Here is a 22740-nt window from a genome sequence, read left to right on the forward strand (position 1 = left end):
TATTTTTGATGAAAACAAACATACTTGTTTTATTTATTATTAGGTTCTAGGCTATATTCTGCTGCTAATCATTGCTATGGTATAGAGCAGTGGTTCTCAACCTTTTCAGGCCGTCACCCCCCCAAACAAAATCATATTTCCCTGAAATGCACTCGGAATTGTAGGAGTTTGTTTGACTCGGTTCCACAGATACATATTTTGAAAATAGCGGATCTACAAGCTCACAATATACAAGCGTTGCAAGGCATTGTCTTGCAAGAACATGTCAATGCCCTCCCAGGAGGGAGGGGTCTCATCACAGGCTGAGGTAGAAGTTGTAGCGCTCAGTGTGTACTCACCCAATAAGTAATTGCTGTGGCTTGGAGTCAGATATTGTCCTGTAGTATCTCAAATGACCAGTGTCATTAATTACACCCCTGTTAATCGTGTTCCCCATACTGCACATATGCTCACTGGAGGAAGTGGAGAGAATGTGGTCCTTGTGAATCCTGTGGAAAGTGGAAATATCACATGTTTTCTGCCACAAGCCCACAACTGTCAAGTGGATATGAATTTAGATGACAAGAGCTGACTCCCAAGTCACAGCAATGAATTATTGGGTGAGTGCTACGACTTTTAATGCTGTGCGAGCATGAATCCCCTCCCTGGGAGTGCATGGACGTGCTCTATGGTATATTGTTGCTGTCAGGGAGAAACCTTGTACTGTATCTCATCTTCATTCTAATGCTACTGCGGATCACCACATTATCTTTGTTTTGTTTTTGTAAATTAACGCCCTACTTGATCATATTACAGCATCACACAAAAGTATCAAAAATAGCACATATGCATGCTTGAAATAATGCATTTTGAGCTTGTCGATCAGTTTTTTTCCCCTCATAAGACTCATGTCCAAAACTCATTATGAGGTTTCCACACGACATACAGTACATGAAATGTACAGTATACAACATTACAGCCAATTTAGGGCAAGGGAGACCCCTGTCACTGAACAAACACTCTATAGAAATGATTTATCACAATATATATTTTAATAACTGAACCAACATCTGTAAATGTTTGACCACTAAACAAACACACTTTGTAGCACTTTGTAAGACAGATTTACTTTAAGGTCTGGGAGAAACTTTAAAGAGACAATAAATCAAAGTCTTTCAATAGACTGGATTTACTCTACATGTGTTTTTATTAATAAAAACAATGGTGTTGACCTGTACCACAGGTCCAGTGACACACCTTTGATTTAACGATAGACCTTGAGCAGCAGAGCATCTAAACCACACAAGTAATGTGAACCCTTACTTAATATCCTTATTATCTATTTTGGCCAAGTCAAAATAAGCTTAACATTCAGTGGAAATTAGACTTCTACAAGCCAATAACAGATTAAGCATAGACCCCTGGGGGACACTTGTGAAACATGTATATAGGATTTAGTTGGTTAACTGGGTTTAAAGGCATAGTTCAAGTTCACCCCCAAAAAAAAAAAAAAAATCTTATCGATGACACCCCATGCCCATGGAGCCTTGAATTTGTTGAATCATTGAATTTGTTTTTGTAGCATTCCTAAGCCAATAGTTTGATGACCAGCAGCGGTTGGCAGTGGTTCTCCATAGGGAACCACTGCTGGTCATCAAATGTGCAAAATAATTTAGAGTTTTGTCACTCCGAGTTGAATCAAATTCACAACAGTTGTAAACAATTGGTTAAAATCAAATCAGTCATAGGGATGAAATTGCTCTTACGCTGTAATTTGTTGCATTTGGTCTCCTGATTGACTGAACCACAATGACGGTTTGTATCGTTTGCTCTAAATGTCTGAGAGCTGCAGTGAAGATTGAAGTGAAGGTTCACACAATTCCTTGTTCTTCCAGAGGGACGGCTGAGGGATCCAACCCACACTGCTTCATCTGGACAGCAATGTCAAACAGGTAGTCATAGCACTCACACCTGCAACACACAGCAGTGGTTGAAACAAGTAGCCGTAGCAGTGTTGCCATGTCCTCTTATTAGGAGCGACTTTGGGCTAAAATTGTTTTGGTAGTTGCGGGTTGCGGTTTTTTGGAGCTTGTTTCTAAAGTTGCTTATTTGGGCTTACTTCCATGTTTTGTATTATTATTATTATTAAAACCAGTGGTGGGCTTATCAAATATTGTCATGTCATGGACTTTATGCCTAACCCCCATCTGAAAATATGTTGTGCCAGGTATCAGATTCACAGCAGATATACAAGCGGTAGGAGACTCAAAGGACTCTTCACCAATCCAATTATTGGATCCCCAGTTAAACCCCAGGGGTTAACTGGGGACAGTGAGGAACTCCTTATATGGTCAGCACACTCTATAGTAGGGAGGATTACAGTATCAAAACAAAAAAAGAGGTGATATTTGAATTAAGTGAAATCACTGAATATACCTTTAACTGTATCAGCGCCAGGGCTATAGTGGCCACTAGCACGCCAGTGCCAGACGTTTTTGAAAAAAACTCCTAAAATGGCCGACAATCAGTTCCGGTTCAAACACTAGTAAACATCCACTAGCTATTTCACAGGTCAGGAGATGTGATCCGATGAGGGAATAATTGTTTTTGTCACATCTAAGTCAAATTAAGCTCTAATCAGTATTTTGGCCGTGTTCGGGTAAAAAATGCTAATCATGCTAATTATATATTTTTTACCGCTGGATTATGGGGAATAAAACAAATCTCGGGATGCCGGGCATGGCATCCATTCCATTGCAAAGGTGAATCAATCTCGTTTTCTCGGGGCAGGTGCGGAAACAGTTAAGGGATACATTTTGTCCCTTAAAGTCACGATTAGATTTGCAATTAAAACCTTTTTTTAAATCACAGGCATAAGATCTTGGTGTATTTTTGCAGGCGAAGAAACTGGAAAGCTTTAACTCTGGGTGGCTAGCGCAGCCGTCTGGGCACCTAGGCTGGTAATCCAGCCTGACAGCATGTCGCAGGTTCGCGTACCGATCCGACAACCTTTGCTCCGTGTCACCCCCCATCTCTCTCCCCATTTCAGATTACTGTTCATCTATCTAACAATAGAGGCAGAAAAAGCCCCCCAAAAAAAACAAAAAGTACCATCTGCCCTATTCTAGGGCAAATGTTAGGTGACAAGCATCACAACGAATCATCTGCTATTTTCAGCAATTGTTGTGTAGGGAGTAAAAATAAAGAGCGGACATAGTAGAAGGCCCTACTGGGAACACTCCTAATTCAGGGGATCAATGGAACAGAGAAGAAAGATGAATGCTCACATGGCCTTGGCTTTCTGCCACGACTCGCCCCACACATAGACCCCGTGTCGACGCACCAGAACCGCACAGGATTCTGGGTACTGCTCCATGGCCAGCGCCATGCGCTCCTTCAGGTCGCGCTCCTCCGGTGTGTTCTCAATGATGGGGACTACCAGCGTGTCATCGTACCTAAAACAAAGTGAGTTAACCCATCAAGAGGCCGATTCTACAAATACCTTCTAAGCCCATAGTTCTCGAACTTGTAAGTGCCAGGGGCCCCCAAATTGGTATGTATTTGGCCATGGACCACCATCTGAAAATGTTTTCTGCGAGGGACCCCCAGAAGAGAAGATTTATGTTAAAAATATGTTTTTTTAAACATTTCAAAAGGTTGTGAAAATACCCTATTTACAAGCTCATAACACGTTGCATGAACTTGTAGATTGAGTTTTTATTTTCTCGACTCATGAGGAAGGGGGTTCCGAGGTAAGAAATATTAGGAAAGATTTGGACACAGAACACACAAAACAAGTCAAATGCTGACATAGCCAAACGGATACATCTGGTCAGGCTTCTAATGTAAACACAGCATTTTTTTTTAATTAATTAACTGTAAGCAGGTTGACAGTCACATACCTGTAGTTGGAGCCAGAGGTACCTTTACGGATCCCCTTGATCATCTCCTGGTGAGTGATGCTGAACTCCCTCCCTGGGTACAGCAGTGTGGCCATGACTGCAGCCTTGGAGTGGGTGTGGATCACTGCCCCAGCACCTGTACCAGATATTTAATTATTAATGATAATCCAAAGATAATTGGAGCCACTAGAGGCAAAATGGTAAAATCCTACTAATGGTCTCCCAAGTGGGTGCCGTCTGATCTCACAAACGTGCAATGTTTACTGGTGCTAGTGCTAAATTCCGCAAGAGTGTGTTGCTGGAACAGAGAAAGGTCAATAATAAATGTAGATTTTCACCTGATTTGTCTCTCTGAACAAAGCCAATTTACTGTAGTATGTACATCTTGGGAAGATTGTGAGGTTTGTACGGAGCCCCTGAATGGCCATGCATTCAAAATATATTTTATCTTGTACAAGATATCTCGTCCGTACAAGATAATATATCGTACATACAAGATAATATCTCATGGAAATCCCCAACTTCCCCTTCTATAGCTATGTGGCTTAAGGATATTATGGGATTTTTAAAATTGGAAAAAATAAAGTTTACAATTAGAGGTTCAACAGAAAGGTTATTTTCTAGCTGGCAACCATTTATTACCTACTTTGAGAATCTGAGAGTACTTCCGACAGACTAATTGAATCAATACTATGTGTGTTTTTTGCTTTCTCATAATGATAGAACTGTGTATAGAGGGTGATGTATGACAACGTTCCGAACACAATCTTTTCCAACAACTTGTGACTGACTATCTTTTGAACTTGAATAACCCAACTCATAATTGTATTTATTTTGTTTTTTTATTTTTTGTTATTTATATTGTTTTTGTTATCTGTGCTTAAATTATTATTTTTGTATCCTACTGTTTATATCATATGTCTGTATGTATGTTTGTTTTTGTATGTCTGTATTCAATTATTAATGTTATTTTTTTATATTGTTTTAATGATGACGATAACTGGGGGGAGGGATGGGGTGAGGGAGGAAAAAAAATGGTATGTTCAAACTGTACTAAATTGTTGAAACCTATTACCAATAAACTTAAAAAAAAGAAAAAAAGATAATATCTCGTACGTACAAGATAATAAAACTAGTTGCAGCTCCTTGCAACAAAACACTTTTAAGGTCAACCACACCAATGCAACTGCCATTGGGGATATGCAAACAGTTGCATGGCAAATCAATGGTGCGGATTGGGTTTAAGACCCAGTTACTGAGTGTCCGTTTATACATGGTTTCTTCAGAATATGCTAACTAACTAGGACACTATGGCACATTAATAGCAGTAGCAAAACTATTTGTTGTGACCTTTCCTGCTGAAGCGTTGTGACCAATACGGATACCCACAGATACCCATCGCATTCAAGTGCATAAAATATGGAATCTTGGGATACATATTCGTCCCGATCTGAATTGCCAGTGAAAGGCCGATTTGGCTGATCTGCGTTTGTACAGGTACCGTCTTTTCCCCCCATGTAGCAGCAGCAGTGATCCATGCACATTGAGTGGCAGCGTTTCAAATGGTGTGTGACGTGTTGCCACAACACCAGCACAATTATTTCATCTCATCCACCCGTCTTTCCCCTGTTGCTGCATTTCACACAGAAACTCAAGTCTTCTAAAACACAAGACATCATCCAGCCCGGGTTATACTTCACCATACAACTGTGTCATGTACTGATAGATAGCGGCTCTACACCTCAATGGGTTGTGAATCGTGATATGATGTGCACAGTATTTCTGCTAAATGTTTGTGAGTCACAACCCTATGTTTTGTGAAACACTGTATGCCAGTGGTACTCAAACTCTTTCTTGTCGAGGACCCCCAAATGTATACAGTGGCTGTGGACCCCATCTGAAGATGTTTTGTGCCCCCAGAAGAGAAGGTTTGTCTTAAAATAAATAATCTAAATGGTCCGGACGGCTGACATAGAATCCCAGGCACCTAGGCTGTTAACCCCAATCCCAATCCCTTTGCTGGAGTGTCACTCCCCTGCATTCTCTATACGTCGTGTCAAACTATACTGTATCAAATATAGGGAGGGGGGGATCATAATTTTATAATAATCTAAGACTTTCAAAAATTGCAGATGTACAAGCTCGCAGCACGGCACAATGTGACACACTGTGAGCTTGTATATCTGCTATTTTTGAACAGACAACGTATAAAATATGTATAAAGTGGTTAAAATGATTATGACCATTAACTCAGTATGCTGGGCACCCCCTTGGAACCACCCCAAGGACCCCTGGGGGCCGCCGGTCCCCACTTTGAGAACCAATGTTGTATGCACAAGACTCTGGCACACCTGTCTGTGACGACATCACCTAGAAGTCACCTCCTCTTGCCAAGTGGGGTTTACAACAATATTTACAAATCAACTTCATCATCATGTGTGAGATGACAGGTTTGGGAAAGAAAAGGGAAAGTTGAGTGCAAGAGGAGCGCTCCAGCGTCTTTCTTTACCCTAGAAGTCCAAGTCCCAATCTGTGTTGTGTGAAACAGTGTGAAAAGTTCCCTACCACACTAGTGCCGTTTCCTAGACATTTTTCACAATATGTAAAATTATGTTTAAGTATTATCCTTCTAATAATTCTTGCTGATCTACATACAGCAAACCACTTGAAGATTTTTTTTTTATTGAGTAGGCCTACTCACTAAAGTACTATTTCATCTTGTAAGATGGTCTATGTCTCTATGTGAGAACTTTAATCCATGATGGCAGAAAGGCGCTGGCAACAACAACAAAAAAAGAATTCCTTTAAAAAACGTTCAGCGTGTAGATCTGCTATTTTGTCAGTGCGAGAAACAAAGCACAACCAAGTATAAATCAGACATGACACATCCATTGTCAAATGTAGGTTACTGGGGTTTAAAATAATATTAAAAAAACCCAACTCATGTCATTTGTGGTTACACAGGTTAACAGGTTACGCAAGGTTGACACGCTCTGTGCACTTGACCTGGCCTGAATGCATCACAAGGCTGTGACACATCTGTTGTTGGTAGTGACATCATCCATAAATCAACTCCCATTAACAAGGTGGGTTAACCCCTTGAACCCTATAGCGTCTAGTGCCCGATATCGGTATTATTATTATATATATATATTTTTGCAATTTAGGTTCAAGCCACCATCTTGTTTCAGAATAATTTCTGCTCAGACAGAACCTAATTTTTGTTACATTTAACATTCAGAATCCCCCTCAACAATACCAAACAAAACACAAACAAAAACTAAACCATACAAAATTAAAACGCCAACAAATAAAGAAAACATAACACCAAAGGTACATGGTCAAACACACCTTCACAAACACAGTACTCAACCTGGTGTCCACAACATTTATGAATGGTTGCCACATGTGTAAAAGCCATTGTAATTATTATCATGTAGTATGTATACAGGTTTTTCTAAGGGCAGGATCCTTAAGGCTCATACATACTCCAGTTTGTGGTGATAGCTTATCTCCTCTGTGTAGTTTTTAAAGGGTTGGAAAACTACACCATTACGTCAGTCGCGGTGATGATCAGCCATCACCGCGGACACAGACCCATCTCTCTGTTTTTACTATCGGACAAGTCTTTTCACTCTGGAGCTATCACCCCGTTCACTGATTGGTCTAGAAGTTGGGTAAACCACAGGGAGGCGGGGTCAATCCTTAAGGACATCACCGGCCCGCGAGTATGATGGCCTCAACTCTTATCACCGTTTTAGGTGATAAGCTATCACCTAAAACGGTGATAACCTATCACCAAAAACTGGAGTATGTATGAGCCTTTAACCAGATTTGAACCTTAAGTGCTGACATTTTTAGCATTGAGCCTGCCTCCTTGCTCGGGGCATCAATTGAATCTTGACCATCAGGTCAATTGTTTTAGTCAAATCCTGTGTCTATAGGTGAGACATGACCTTTGACACGATCTAAATGGCTGAATAAAAGGGCAGGGAGACAAAATAACTCTAGCATAAAAATTGGATAAAATTATATTTTATTCATTAAAAAGATTTGGAATTTTTGATAAAGCATCAGGCCAAACGGTGGTCTTGATAGGACACTGCAAAATTAGCACTGTATCGGTCGGGCTCTACTAGTGTCATTCAGTGAAAACAGCTGAAAGATCACAATACAAATAAATACAATACAAATGTTTGGCTACGAGATTTGGTGTACAAGAAAGAGCTGTTGCCTCATACGTCTCGCCACCCAAAATTTCACATTATTGGGACAGCTACCGTATAATTTGTAATTAATATTTTATATGCAATCTCAGTCAATATCCTAAAAAGATATTGCATTGTTGATACAAAACTTCATGCCCCCCTTTGGATTCAGTTCACAGGCATAGAACATTATACTGCATTTCTCAATGTAAATCTGTTAATTAGGCAACAAATCTATGAATGCACCATGTCTCTGTCTGTGTGTACGGTTGTAATACACATAACTAGAGAACCGTTCGCCCCACCGACTTCAAATTCGACACACTCGTTCCGCACAACCACAGGGAGTGCAGTGCCCGGTGTCGAGTCGGTCGGACCCACGGTTGTCCAGTACCGCCACAAAAGGCCTCTGCCCGGGCTCTGGACAGGGCCGTTGCCCAGGCTCCATATATGGAGCTGGCCTGTTCTGACATCACAACGGATCTCCAACTTCCATCGTTACTTTATTTGTCATGTCATGTACAGTTGTACATTCCAAATAAGCAATTATTAACCATGTTCTGATGTCATAATGTTTATAATGCGTGTATACATTGCTTCCCGGAAGTAAAAAACAGCCAGAGCCAATCACAGACGCCTGCGTCATTCGGCATTAGCCAATCTCAGGCCGGCACTCAACAGTACAGACCAACAAAGAGAAGAAGAAAATGCGCAAATGGTTCTGATTTCTCCAAAACCAACAAAGAAGAAACCGTAATGTTTGATAAAAATCAATTCATTTAACACCATAACATGGTTAAAATGTGTATTTGGAATGTACATTAGATGATAAATAAGGTAATAACGCGATTCATGTCGATAAGTAATTTGAAATTACAGGATTACTAATATGGCTTCAGAACATTTTAGATGGGGGAAAAAAATGGAAAAAGAAAACAGGTTTTTCTCCTCTGCTGAACAATTAGTTCTCCCACCTCCCATTCACAAATGGTAACATTATATATCGATGAGACAGACATATTGTATCGATTAGTGCCCCGAGCTGGCTGGGATAGAACAACGCTCTGCAGACCGGGCCAAGGACCCCTCAGCTGAGAGAGAGATGAAGCAGGAACCCCCGCTACATATTGTATGAAATTGTGTAACAGATTAACCTTTTTCATAGTGCAAACAAGTCTATGAAGCTTCATAGCTGTTTTGTAAATTCACATTTTTGTTCTAATAATAATGTTGGATTTATGTCTGTAGCCCAATCAACAAGCTCACAACACATTGTGCGTTGTGCGCACGTGTGCATGACGTGCCGTGGTACTGGAGAAAAAAAGAATCACCATTACACAACTGAAGCCGACACAACACTCACTCCTGGGATAAATCTCACGCATGTGTAGGTAATGAGGATAGGTCTACTCTGGAGAGTCTGGATACATGACAGTTGGAATATGCTGTGAAGAGTTGCGTTGGACTTTATACACTAATGTTTGATATAGTTGTTGCTGTTGTTGTTGTTAATCCTGGCGCCCTATTTTCTTCAATTCATCAAGGATTCTCTTTTTGTTTTTGGAATTCTCCATTTTCACCGTGAATGGGACAAAAAAAAAACCCCGTTAAATTCTCCATGAATTCACAGCTTCACAGGGTGAGTATGGGAAAAGTTATTTTTGGGGCATAGTATTCATTTAATGAGATCCCCATGGTTCATGCAAACTTGTACAACCATGTGTGTATGCAAATCCAGTCCCTATGAATAACACATTGTCTCTGGCGGGTGGAAACCTGTGGAACCTGTCCAAAACTGTTACTTTACCCAATGTATTACTTTTCATTGGTTAAATATGTATTTACACACACACACACACACACACACACACACTTCACTTAATAATACCCGCACTACCAGCTCACGTGTCGTAGTTGTATGGTATTAGTTGTATGGCAAAAGATTAAAAGTTAACCACTTAAACTCCAGCATTGGTATTGATGAGGAAAGCTCTTGCTGAAAATAGCAGACCAGCTAGTTTTAGCGAAAGCTTTCCCCACAATAATAGAGACCCTAGTATATTGAGCCCTGAGGAACTTCGGATACTCATATACACAGTAAGTGGTTAAAATATGAAGAGATGAGGTTTCTCCCAGACAGTGACAAAATAGTTAACACTCTAACCGCTAGCATTTATTGAAAAATTAGGATCTAATTCACGCCAGCATTTTTTACAGTTGAGCTCTTATTTTGAAAAGCCACATTTCCGGTCCGGAGTTTAAGTCAACATAACCTAGGAAGCTGAACGGAGCCTGGACAGGCCTTGTTTATAAGATGAATCCACATCGCCGGCTCAGTGCCGTCAAAGAAATGCTGTTTTGACCAAAAATGCCATCTGGGACAAGGAATAGGAGATACAGGTGATTGAAAGAAACGGATAGAATGGATTATTATGGTGAGGTCGATCTAAAATGGGCGATCCATTGTCATGACAACAACAGCTAGCTACCCGATGCTAACGTAAGTAGCATTATGGCTCCATCGATTAATGCACTAAAAAAGCGCAATTGCCATTGATCTACGCCAATGGCGTAAAGCGTAGTATTAAAAAATAGGCTTCAATTGACCTAGATCTAGTCTCAATGTCTTCAGGTCTGGGACATGTTTCATCCAATTAAGAATTGAAAGAGCCGTTTGTGTTACCAACAAACACGCAGTTTTTTTTCACAGTTTTTTTTCGCAGACTATAGTTACTTGGCCTATATTTAGTGTAGGGCAAACAGACTATAGTTACTTGGCCTATATTTAGTGTAGGGCAAACAGACTATAGTTAGGAAAAACTTTTTTTTCGCATTTCTTTTCAGCCCTGTGGGAAATCTCCGGAAAGGGGTGGTGCTGTACACAGTGTAAATTTGTTTGTGTGTCACTGTGTGTGCATGCGTGCCTGGGTGTGTGTTTTTATTACTATTATTTGGGAGGGCCAGTGTTGTAGTGCTCAGGGGCAGTCTTACCACTAGGCAAGGTTAGGCAGCCGCCTGGGGCCTCATGAGATTGACCCAAATTATTGGGTTTTTCCACTATGGCACTGCGTCACATAAAACCATCAAAAGTAGCAGATCTGCAAGCTCTCGACGCAAAATACACAGTTTTGAGCTTGCAGATCTGCTACTTTTTTATTTGAATCCTGAAAAGTAATTGTTTTGGAAACATGAGCCGGTTTCTACCCGACAGCGACGATATACAAGCTCAGTGTATAATACAGACACAACAAACATAGCAATACAATCGTTCCATGTGTGTGTGGGTGTATGTGTGCGTGTGTGCGCGTGTGTGTGTGTGTGTGTGTGTGTGTACCGTGCACCTCTCATAGTGTAGGCGTTCATGAAGAGGGGGGTACACTGACTCTTCGTCAGTCTCTTCCAGGCAGGGGGACAGCTGATGTCTCTCTCCTCCAAGTCACACACAAACATGTCTTCAGGCTGAGTCACCAGCGTAGCGTAGGGCCGGGTGGGGGGAACACACCAAGGGAAAGCCAAGTTTAATCTAATGACAGTTACAAAAATCCTCCATGCAACACTGCTTTTCAAAAAGAAAACACTGCACTTTATTCGCTATCTATTTTGAGATTAATTGTGTGCGCCTACAGTTGTTTTGATTTGAACTGAAATGCTGGTGCTCTCGTCGGGCCGCCAGTGTGGCCTGCTTTAGACAAGCATAACAACTGCAGGAATAAAATAGACAAAATAAAATACACAGGGATACTACTGACACTTAACTAGGCTAGGATAACAATGCAGTGTTGAAGGAGCACGTCATCCATTTTCAACCTTCTTCATAGAAGTAGTCCTCCTCACCAGTGGTGAAAAAAGTAGTTTTACCCTTTACTTAAAGGACAACTTTAGTTTTTTTTTTCAACCAAGGTTCAGGTTTTAGGTCGTTATAAATAATCATTTGCTGCTTTCTTTCGTTTGAGCAATTTTAGTTGTTTTTGACAGAGGGGTGGGGGCATTCGAACATGGGGCTAAATACATCCTTTTTTACAAAATTTTACAGCAAATAATATTTACTATAGTCCTACTAGACCCCAGGAAATTACATCTGGCCACAAACGATCACAGGATCTACTGAATGTGAAGGTAGAGGTACTAGGGGGATGCCATAGGCTACTGTGGGCTGTATTTTGCGTGTCTTTACCAGGTCTTATTACTTAACTTAAGACCTGGAGGCGTGGTCAATGCTCTTTGGCCAAATGACATTGATCACGCCTCCAGGTCTTAAGTTAAGTAATAAGACCTGGTACTTAAGACACACAAAATACAGCCCTGTGTGTCATAGGCTCAATATGTCAGTTTGTCACATTCAATAGATCCTGTGATCTTTTGTGGATATAATTTATTGGGGTCTAGTAGGACTATAGTAAATAAATCACCATATTCTTTTGTAAAAATAATACATATTTAGGACCATGCTCGAATGCCCCCACCCCCCTGTCAAAAAAAACTAAAATTGCTAAGACGAAAGAAAGCTGAAAATGAAAAAGAAAAAATAACACTCATCTTTTACTTTCTCTAATAACCTAAAACATGAGCCTTGGTTGAAAAATGTCTACATTGTGGAATTATGTCTACATTGTAGAGTATGTCTACATTGTATGTCTACATTGTGGAATTGACAGTATCAATTCCACAAGGTAGACATACTCAAGTAAAAGTCCGGAATTCAAAATTTACTTCCGTAAAAGTACAAAGGAATTGGCATTAAAATGAAAATGAAATACCAAAAGTAAAAGTACTCATTGTGCAGAATGTCCCATTTCAAGCTCTCAAATGTGTAATAACCATTTGAAAATAGCAGATCTACAAGCTCACCACTGCTCCTCACAGATTCACTATTTCCGAATACGTTACTCTACTCTTTCAATGGTGGGCCATTGTTCTCACATTAATAAAAAATAAATAAAAGTTTGATATGTTGATCCTACCAATGATGTCACTGGTAGGCGGGTTTCTGAACTGTCCACAGCCCTCTGAGACACACAGTTAGTAGACAGAAATGATACCATATTATGGTGAGCTTTAGTGAGGACCAATTATATAAAGATACGTTGAAAATGGGCGTAGTGCTCCGTTCAGTATAAACTAATCTATTAATGGTGAGATAAAAGGCAATAACCACAATAATAAAGGATCAAAATCATAGGCAAAGATCATGAAGTATTATAGATTTTAGAAGACATGATCCAACTTATACCTTACGAATATTTATCACCCCTTCATACCGAATCACATCGCCTAAAAATATCTGATCTTCGAGTTCATAACAAGTGGCAATGTGCCTTGTTATGAGTTTGAAGATCAGCTATTTTTGCAGAATGTTTGCCCCAAAATAGGGATGCTAGGGTATGTGGTTATAAAAATCAGCCTGTAGAATGTGTAGAAAGCTGTTAAGTATCCTGGGACTGCCACAAACGCTAAACTGACCTTCAAGCAGTACTGTGCGGCAGTGTGTAAAACGAGACATCAGCGCTGGTACCGCCTTAGAAAACTGTCCCGTTTTCACACTGACAAAACCATGTTAATGGCCTCTATGTTTTCTTTTTCTCCCTTGTGTCATGGTTTGTTACCCTGTCTCTGGAGAACAGGAAAGTCTCTAACCAAATTGTCAAGTGGGCCAGTAAGCTTGTAGGTGAAGTCTCAACTCAAGTTGAAACCATTTTTCGTTTTTTTACTCCTCGCAGCTGTAAGGTAAGGTGACTTCTCTCAGACTGTTCCCATCGGATAGCAGAGCTGAGGGTGACCTGTAAGGGTCCATTTGGTTCCACTGGAATAGAAATAAATAGAAGAGAGCTCACCTGTATCCTCTCCTTCTGGACTCCTGAAGGTGCGATGTAAATCTGGTCCCTAGAATGTCATGCAAAGACAAAGTTACACAATACACGTTTTAGGAAAGTTATTCCGTGCCCATTATGCTAAACATTTCTCTTTAAAAGAGAAGAGAAGCTGCCTTTTTTCACACACGCACACGTAAATGGACCTGTTGGAACCCCCTACAGCAAACATTTTAGCTCGTTTGCCTTTAAACGCGCATAGCTCATGAACCGTTTGACCGTCGGCAATGAAACTTCGATTCACATATGCGTTCACAGTTCAAATCCATCTCCTCCCGGACCCTGGCGCCCGCTGGCCTAGTGATCCAGGCCAGGCGAATGCCACATATTGGCTCTTGCCTGACAGCGTGTGGCGTGTTCGAGTCCCGGTCATGACGACCTTTGCTGCATGTCTCTCCCCTTCTCTATCTCCCCCTATCCTGTCTTTCTTCACTGTCACTATCAATAAAGGCACAAAAGCCAAAAACAAATCTTAATCTCGGTTTCTCGGGCCCGGCGTCGATCCAGATAATTTGCGCGCGTATCTACGCTCGTTCTATGTGCTGCTTTCAATGGCTTTTATCTCCAAATTGGCGCCATGAATGTCATTTCTGGTCAAAACAACATTTTTCAACGGCCGACAGACGGCGCTGTGATACACTGTCAGGATTTTTCTGCACCCAGCGAGAGAACAACAACCGGTCAAGACACCAAAATAAGGGTTGAAAGGGGAAAAACCTTGGCAATCCACGATAAATAAATGAATTAATCCCAGTAGGGATTGTGATTTAAAAAATAATAATAATCTATCTCCTCCCAGGATATTTGATCAAGATGCATGAACATTTCTACACGTGAACTTTTGATCTGTGAAAATTCTTCTTCTGCCCATAATACATACATGCAGCATCACATGATTCTGAAACTTTACAGTACGGTAGAGGGTCATGCCAAATACCACTGAAACCAGTCAATTTCTTTTAAATGAAACCTTTGAACAGGCAAAAGGTCATGGCACTTTCCACATCTTCCTTGACTCATGGGGAAAACATCTGTCACTTTGACCAGATTTACTGCCATTTACTACTTATTTTGAGCAGTTTGAAAAATGCTTATACCCGCTTTTCTGCCTGTATTTTTGAGCAATTTGTGTGAAACGTTCTACACAATCTATGGACCATTATCTGAAATCCCAGTTGAAGAGAAGTTTGTATGTGAAAACATGAACAGCGAAATCTATAAAAGCTTTCGCCTTTGGACTACGGGTTCAAATCAGGGCACTGCCAACTGTGCTAAGTCAGTGTATGAGTAGCTAGGTTTGATGCAGCAAGTTGGAAGTCCTGAGAACTGATGGTAGGTGTGGTGTTAACACACAGCTTGCTAACGATTAACTGCATGCCCCTCAATGCCACGATGATAGCATTGGACGAGCACACTTTTCCTAGGCCGACAGCAAATGTTCTGTTATAGCGAGAAGCACACCAGCGACACCGCATACCTCAAAAGAAAGCTACATTTGTCCACTCCAATTTAAAAAAAATGATTTTACCATCTTCCATTCTGGAGATAATTATCTTTATGTAATACCTGCTTTTGTAGTAACAGGCTCATCTTGAACAGAAGCCGAGTTAGGAGCTGTTTTATGTCAGACGTTGACAGACAGTTTAGATTCGCAGACTTTAGATCCGTGTCCATCATGAAGCCGGAACATTGCGCTACATGTTTGACACATTGCCCGGGTGTGTAGAAAGGCGATGGAAAGTAATCACTAAAAAGAATGCGGTAAACGTAGAAATCCCTTTCCCGCACCGGACCGTTGGGATTTGAACCACGTAGAAATCCCTATCCCACACCCTGTGTTATTTAATTATACTCTACTACAATTACAGCATTTGATAGCTAGTAATTGTTCATGTAGATTTTTTTTATTTTTTTAAATGGATACAAAGCTGATCTGTGCTTTGACATCTGCTAATTTCTATAAGTTTGAGTACTTATACTCAAAGTATATTTGCTGATTGCCTTCTTGCTTGGGTTCCGTCTTATCACTGCTTGCAGCTATATTATTTTTGATTTCTTTGATCCTTTTATTCAATTGTACTTTTACTCAAGTAAATATCAAACTTGTACATGTAACAGACGTTCTACAGTAGGGTATTGATACTTTTCCATCACTGCATACAATGGATAATCTATGATGTATGCCAGGCATACATCATAGATTATGACATACTGTAGCTGACTGTTGACGTGACAGGCTGGCCACGTGAAGTCACAGATCCATATTGGAGTCACACCGTTCCCATGTCCATATCCATATGATTTTGTTTTATTGATTTTTTTACGGAGGAAAACCCACAATACAGGCGACTGAATCTTTCCCACAAACAAATCAATCTAAACATCGTATCACATGTCAGAGTGCCGTTAGGCATTTTCACTTTTAAACGAACAACACAAGCCTCCATTGCCGTTTCTGACCGACCGTGCAACTCTCAGCTGCTGCCATGCTCTGGTGTACACAGCCCACAGCAGTCTGACAACCGCTGGCCTTTACACATTTCAAAAAGAAAACTGTACAACTCAAACTTCCCAAATGGTTTATAAAGATTCCTCAGATCGTGACAGCACAGCATAGAGACGTTCCATATCGTTTCACTGTCGGGAGGAAAACCTTGTATGTCCAAAACTCGTACTTTTCAGGAAAGGGAGGGGGGGGGGAGAACGCATGCACGGTCGTGCACACACACGAAAATATGAGATCTGCGAGGCAAGCTCACAACATGTCACACCGCGACTCATTGCGAGATTATAGTGTCTATTTTCGCTACCTGACAAAGTAGCGCATTCACTTTGGATGAAACAAACGGATGAAATATGGAGATACAAGGTTCCTGTCTGACAGCAACTATATAAATGTGGCACACCAAAAAGTAGGCAGCCCAGATACTTTCCCCATTTACTTTAAAGGGTAATACTAGATCGCTACATCAGTTTCTGAGTGAAAGCTATATGAAAGCAAGTTTCAACCCAAGTATTTGGTTCCTACTTCGAACATAATTTCGATACCCAACCCAACTAACCCTATCTACCTACTGTATCTACCTATCTGTATGCTCAAACATGTAGTAGGAGCGACACAGGAGTGGAAATGGAGTGAAAGAGAAGGCCAACGCTCTCCTCTCCAGTCATATCTTGGCTGCTCCGCTCCACACTCCAGTTCCCATGCTCTGGTTGGCAGTGACCCCCGTAAAAAATGCCCAATTCTCACACAGAGCACGCACGCACAGGCACACGCACACGCACACGCACACACACACACACACACCTGACAGGTTGGTTCCCCGTTCACACTCATTTGCATTCTACACGAGAATAAACAGTCAGCCCACCACTTCAGCGGCCATGCACAAGAACAGGCTACAGAACCTGGAATAGTGCTGGATGGAGTTGCATCGTGCCATAATGCCTATTGTGGCAGCAGTTGTATGGCTTTAGTGTGTTCACTGTTGTAATTAGGCCTGTCACAAATCACTACATTATTATTGTCCTATCACAATTATATGATAGCCTCATATTATTTTTGCACAATCGTCAGCATTGTTTCCATTCATCTGTATACATTATTTGGAGTTATTTCTTTGCATATATAAAATTATTATTTCTCATATCTATTCTGCGCTGCGCATTTTTGTTTACAAAGCCTAAAAGCCAAAGTATATAAAATATAGTTTAATATAGAAAATAATTGTACATAATATATTATTTACACAGCATGTTCCAATGTTCAATGCCAAAAATGCAATTAAATCATGAATCGCTATTAGTTGCATGGCAATTAATTGCCACAGCAATGGATGATGGGTATGAACATTGCAGGCTTGTGGATTTGCTATTTCTGAGTGACGCATTAGTATGATCAAGTAAGGCGTTCATTTACGAAAAAGAAAAAATAAATAGAGATAAGAGAAAGGCGGTTTCTGGCCAACAGCAAGTTCGGCAACGATAACGAAAGCACATAATACAACACTCCAACATCGAGTAACTGGAATTGGTTCCATCATATCTGATTTGGAACCGTTTCCGGGACTGGTTTCATCACACTGTCAGAGGCTATTCACTTATTATTCATAAGCGACATTGGACTTTGCTGTCAAATCTGCCAGATCACAATGCGTTGTGTAGATTGGCTATTCAATAACCAATGTATATGTTTAAAGTTATCATGTGGCCTAGTAGTCGCTTCTTTAGTTCTTTTGGACCCGTTTTCATGGACCGTGTTGCTTATTTCTCTCACAAAATCTGGCAACAGTGTTACACATACCTGCATCTCAGACTGATGCCTCCCCCGGTCCCCGTCACCCAGCCCAGCTGGTAGAAGAGACGACACAGCTCTGGGATGAGTACACGAGGATGCTCTGCGTCTGAGTCCTGCCACAACAAATGGAAGAACAACTCTATCAACCTAATTACATTTTATAATAGTGCCAAATCCCAACATAGTCGTCTCGAGACACTTTACAAGCAGAGGCACAACGTGTCGCCCTTGAGCAGGCATGTTTAACTAATCAAGTTTAACTTGAGGAATAAAACTTCTATAAAAAGTCTGTCTAGGAATGTTCAACCAGTGGTCCGGGGACCACCAGTGGTCCTTGAGGGGGTTCCAGGTGGTCTACAGCTAAATGATGGAGTGTTGGTAGCCAAATGGACCCTTATAAATCTTTAACTTATAAATCTTTAAAATGAAGCCAAATGGAACCTTATGGGTTCATTTGGTTTCATTGTATGCTCTCAAGAGTTAAATTATTGTTAAACATCTGAATGACTGAATGAATATACCGGTACAAGAGGTTTAATCATTGTTATTTTTGATCGTTTTCCCGTTATCTCTCCTATGTTATAGCCACATCAATAGAGCATGGAATTGTGGACAAACTCTTATCCAATGACAACAAAATATTCTAAGTCTTATGTCTGAGAGGCTAAATCTCATCAAATGGTGGCCCGTGGCTTAAATTCTGAATAAATAGTGGGCCTTGATATGGAAAAGGTTGAAAACCACTGCACCAAAGTCTGACATCACTGCCACTAGAGGGCGCTATAATCCCCCTGGGTCACAGAGTAATCTCTGTATTGGAGTTCCCATTGCATCATAAGAACCGTTACAGAAATAAACAAATCAGCCAGGCGATTTTGGATATGAAGCATCAACTGAGGGTAAACAAGTGCAAATGTGTCCAAACACAGAGATGATCAGTATCATAAATGACACAGAGGGTGTTCTAATGGATTTAATCAATCTAGTTATTATTTAGTCACAAGCTCTTGTTCATTGGTTCAATGAAATATTATCTTCACTAAACGCTATTTGCACTAATTTGTGAGACACTGTTGTAGTATGACAATTTAAGTAGGGCATTCATTTATGGGGGGAAGAAAACATACCGATTTTAAACATGACGATACAAGGTTTCTGCACGAAAGAGAAGATATGCGCAGCTGTATAAACAAGCCCTCACTCAGAATGGCTGGGCAACGTTGAAGCCGTCTTCCTACTGTTCAAAACCTGGTACTGCTAAATTTATGAATGAATTTGTGGCGTAGACGTGATGCAGAGGTACCACAAGAACAGCGCGAGGGGTACTATGATAGGAGCCAACCAATCATATGAACGCTCGAGGGGTACTACCCGGAAGACTTATTTCTTCTATGGCTTCACTGAGAAACTTCCATTGACGTGAATAGCGGGGGTGGGGCTATCGCTCCTCAATCCGTTCTCTAGATACTGTATATACATGTAATTATTAGTGAAAGGTTGCACAGTAGAAGGTGTTAATCATGCCAGTCTAGGAAGGCATTCAGCTCCTCTTAACGAGACATGAAATAATGAAGCATTAAAAACATTTGGTCCAGTATGTAGGGATGGGCCGATAATCCTTATTAATGTTTATCACATAAACGCCCACTATAAACGCTCACATTTAATTTATGGTATAATTGTCTTTGCTGTTCATATGCATATCACATGACCATTCAATTTGGGATAAATATGGGCAATCAATAAATGCCAGATCCTGTGAATCCATGATTTTAAGTGTACAGCCTGTTTATTGGACTATCATATCAGATAACCCTCTCACAGGATGGCGCATCAACACCAAATATCTTTGCCAAAAAATAGCTGTTGTGGGCTTGTAGATCTGCTATAGATCTGCTATTTTTGAGGGGCGCTAGTCCCTCCTATATACAGGTTTAATGTTTGTGTTTAGTTCCATGTTTGTTGTAAAAACGCCATTGACAATGAAGGGAAAATCATCTTGTCCCGAACACAAACATTAAATGCCATCAACAATAAAGACAATTTAATGTTTGTTTTGATACCGTTTGTTTTACATCATTATATCACCTAATCATTGAATTCCCTCCTCGATATTGTAAGATGATAAGAGCGCCCCTCACTTCACACGGTTATGATTTTTAGATACATTTTCGGGTGGGACACACATTTTCCAAATCAGGAGAGAGAACCCATTTATCAGCTTAGCGTCAGTTGTGTATGTTCCAGTTCCAACTCTGTCCTCTGTTTCATCACTAGTCTAACATGGCTAGACTACCGTATACCACAATCGTCTATATTAGAGCACTGTTTCCCAAATGTTGCGTTGGGTACCTGACTACCTGTATTTATTTATTTATTTCCTGCATTTTTTTTATTTCAAATAATTTTCAAAAACATTCCCAAAAAATGTAATGTAATGTTATTTTCTGTAATTTCAAAAAATCTAAAAATCTAAGAAATTCCATAAAATTAGAAAACAAATAGTGAAACAATCTACAGTCACAACACAAGCTTGTAGATTTTCCATGCCATTTTCTCTAGTTTGGGTCCCAGGGAGACATCAAATGTCTGTTTTGGGTCACAATAAATAACAAATACGTGGGCTGGAGTGGGTAGTTATGAATTCGTTATATAAAAAAACTTAAATCACCTTTTTTTATTGCAATGTATTGCAATGTATTGCTTCAATACAGTATAATATATAATCTATTAAATTTACCTCCATTGTTCCACCTTGGTCCCCATTGCTTGTGCCACATACAGAGGACATTTTCTGCAAGAGAAAAACATTGTCAGGTAAACGTTGGTGTAGTCATGGACTCAGACCTGAATCACAGCCACAATCACAAAGTCAACCTGCTATCACGTCAAAAATATAGCACGTGTTATAGGACTTATGTCTCAGCAGGATCTAGAAAAACATGTCAACATTGACTACTGTAACAACAATTAATGGCCCGGTTTCCCAAAGGACACATGGTGTAGACAAATGCTCAGATGCCCTCAGGCCGCACACAGAAGCCTGTGAACATATAGACATTCCGTGCATAGATGTGCCACGCAATGGTAGGCCTCAGGCCTGGTATGGTAGGCCTCAGGTTTACCATTCTGAAATTTAATTTAATAATATTTGGACTGCTGGACAGCTGACAGTAGGATCTCTTTACTCTTAAAATAAATAAATAATAATAATCTCTTTATAAAAGTTATTTGTCATATCTGCCCTGTGCAACTGTCGCTTGCCAAAAATACAAGCTTGTGAGCAGATATGATATTTTTGGCCAGCGAGCTAAACCATGATTCAATGTTATTGTCTTTTTGTAGGCATTATTATTTTGATTATTAAGCCATTTCATGAGAGCAACAATTCATGACAACAACAGGACAAGTTACTTGTGTTACTTTTCAACATTATAGCTGTTATAGAACAGTAACATGACATAGGGGTCAAGGTTTTTCAGGTCAAGGACCCCTTCGCCGAGAGATGAGCCCAGGACCCTCACTATATTGTTTACAAACGTGTTGCAGATCACACGTACGTAGACTCACATGATAAATTATGCAGAGTGTATAGGATCACGTTACTCCAATCCAAAAAAGTATGGGAACCACATCCATAATAGGATTCAAGTGGTTCATGTATTTAAAAAAAATCCAATCACACACATATTTGGCGGACCCCCTATAGTATCCCTGAGGACCTCATATGGGTCCCGGATTCCCTGTTGAACACGCCTGCTTTATAAAAAGTTGACAAGTTTCCAGTTTTTTAGCATCTAACTAATGAAGGTATGTCTACTTAAGGCAAAACCCAAAGCACAGCAGATACCTGTATCACTAGTCAGTGTTCTTTCATTCACAGCATCGTGTTGTAGTTGTGTCGCTGCTTACCTTTATATTTAAATGTTCATAACAATAATATGATATCCAGTTCCACACCACTATAATATGTTAGCCATGTTGCTAAATGCTAATAAAAAAAATGCTGCTGCTTCTTCTTCTTTTACTGTTTAGTCTTCTCCTTCTTCTTCTTCGTTTGTATTTCCGGCATACGCCCGTACCCGTTGGAGTATTGCTGCCTCCCACTGTTGGTCTTGGGTACTGCATTCTGGTCTGTTACACAGTAGCAGTGATGGTAGAAGTACTCAGATGTTTTTACTGAATAAATAAATGGTAATAGGCTACCTACAATGTAGAAATACTCTGTCACAAGTTGAAGGCCTACAGTATATTCAAACACCAAGTACAAACATTATTTTATCAAATTTGTAAAACATTTTTTAATGGCCAAGCTATAGACACTCACAACGCCACACATTGTGAGCTTGTAGATCGCCTATTTTCAAATAGCTGAAGTATAAAAGGTCATAAATAAAGCGTAGGTTTTGGAATATAATGTAAATCTGCAAAATAACCAAAGCTGTCAAATAGAGGAATTGAATTAGAGGAAAAGTAGGCAAATTACA

The 22740-nt window shown here is 40.2% G+C and overlaps 1 protein-coding gene across 1 annotated transcript; it reads right to left on the minus strand.

Annotated features, from left to right (window-relative positions):
* apip (APAF1 interacting protein) lies at positions 1–22291 on the minus strand. The gene is made up of 8 exons (XM_080766625.1): positions 22166–22291; positions 20994–21047; positions 18260–18366; positions 13921–13969; positions 11431–11548; positions 3882–4017; positions 3267–3434; positions 1–1950 (listed from the first exon to the last, which is right to left on the minus strand). Exons 2-8 carry the CDS (start codon positions 21042–21044, stop codon positions 1851–1853), a joined length of 729 nt encoding a protein of 242 aa, XP_080622751.1. The 5' UTR covers positions 21045–21047; positions 22166–22291; the 3' UTR covers positions 1–1850.
* Positions 22292–22740: the final 449 nt, after the last annotated feature.

The sequence above is a fragment of the Protomyctophum bolini genome (genome assembly GCF_963924005.1).
Source record: "Protomyctophum bolini genome assembly, chromosome: 1".
In the NCBI taxonomy this organism is placed as follows: Eukaryota; Metazoa; Chordata; class Actinopteri; order Myctophiformes; family Myctophidae; genus Protomyctophum; species Protomyctophum bolini.

Excerpts from the sequence above, each read along its gene's own strand:
- apip (XM_080766625.1), bottom strand. The coding sequence starts at position 21,044 with ATGTCCTCTGTATGTGGCACAAGCAATGGGGACCAAGGTGGAACAATG. Across the intron at positions 13,970-18,259 it reads GGCATCAGTCTGAGATGCAG|GGACCAGATTTACATCGCAC; the intron begins GTATGTGTAACA and ends ATGACATTCTAG. Across the intron at positions 11,549-13,920 it reads TCCAGAAGGAGAGGATACAG|CCTGAAGACATGTTTGTGTG; the intron begins GTGAGCTCTCTT and ends CTGGTGACTCAG.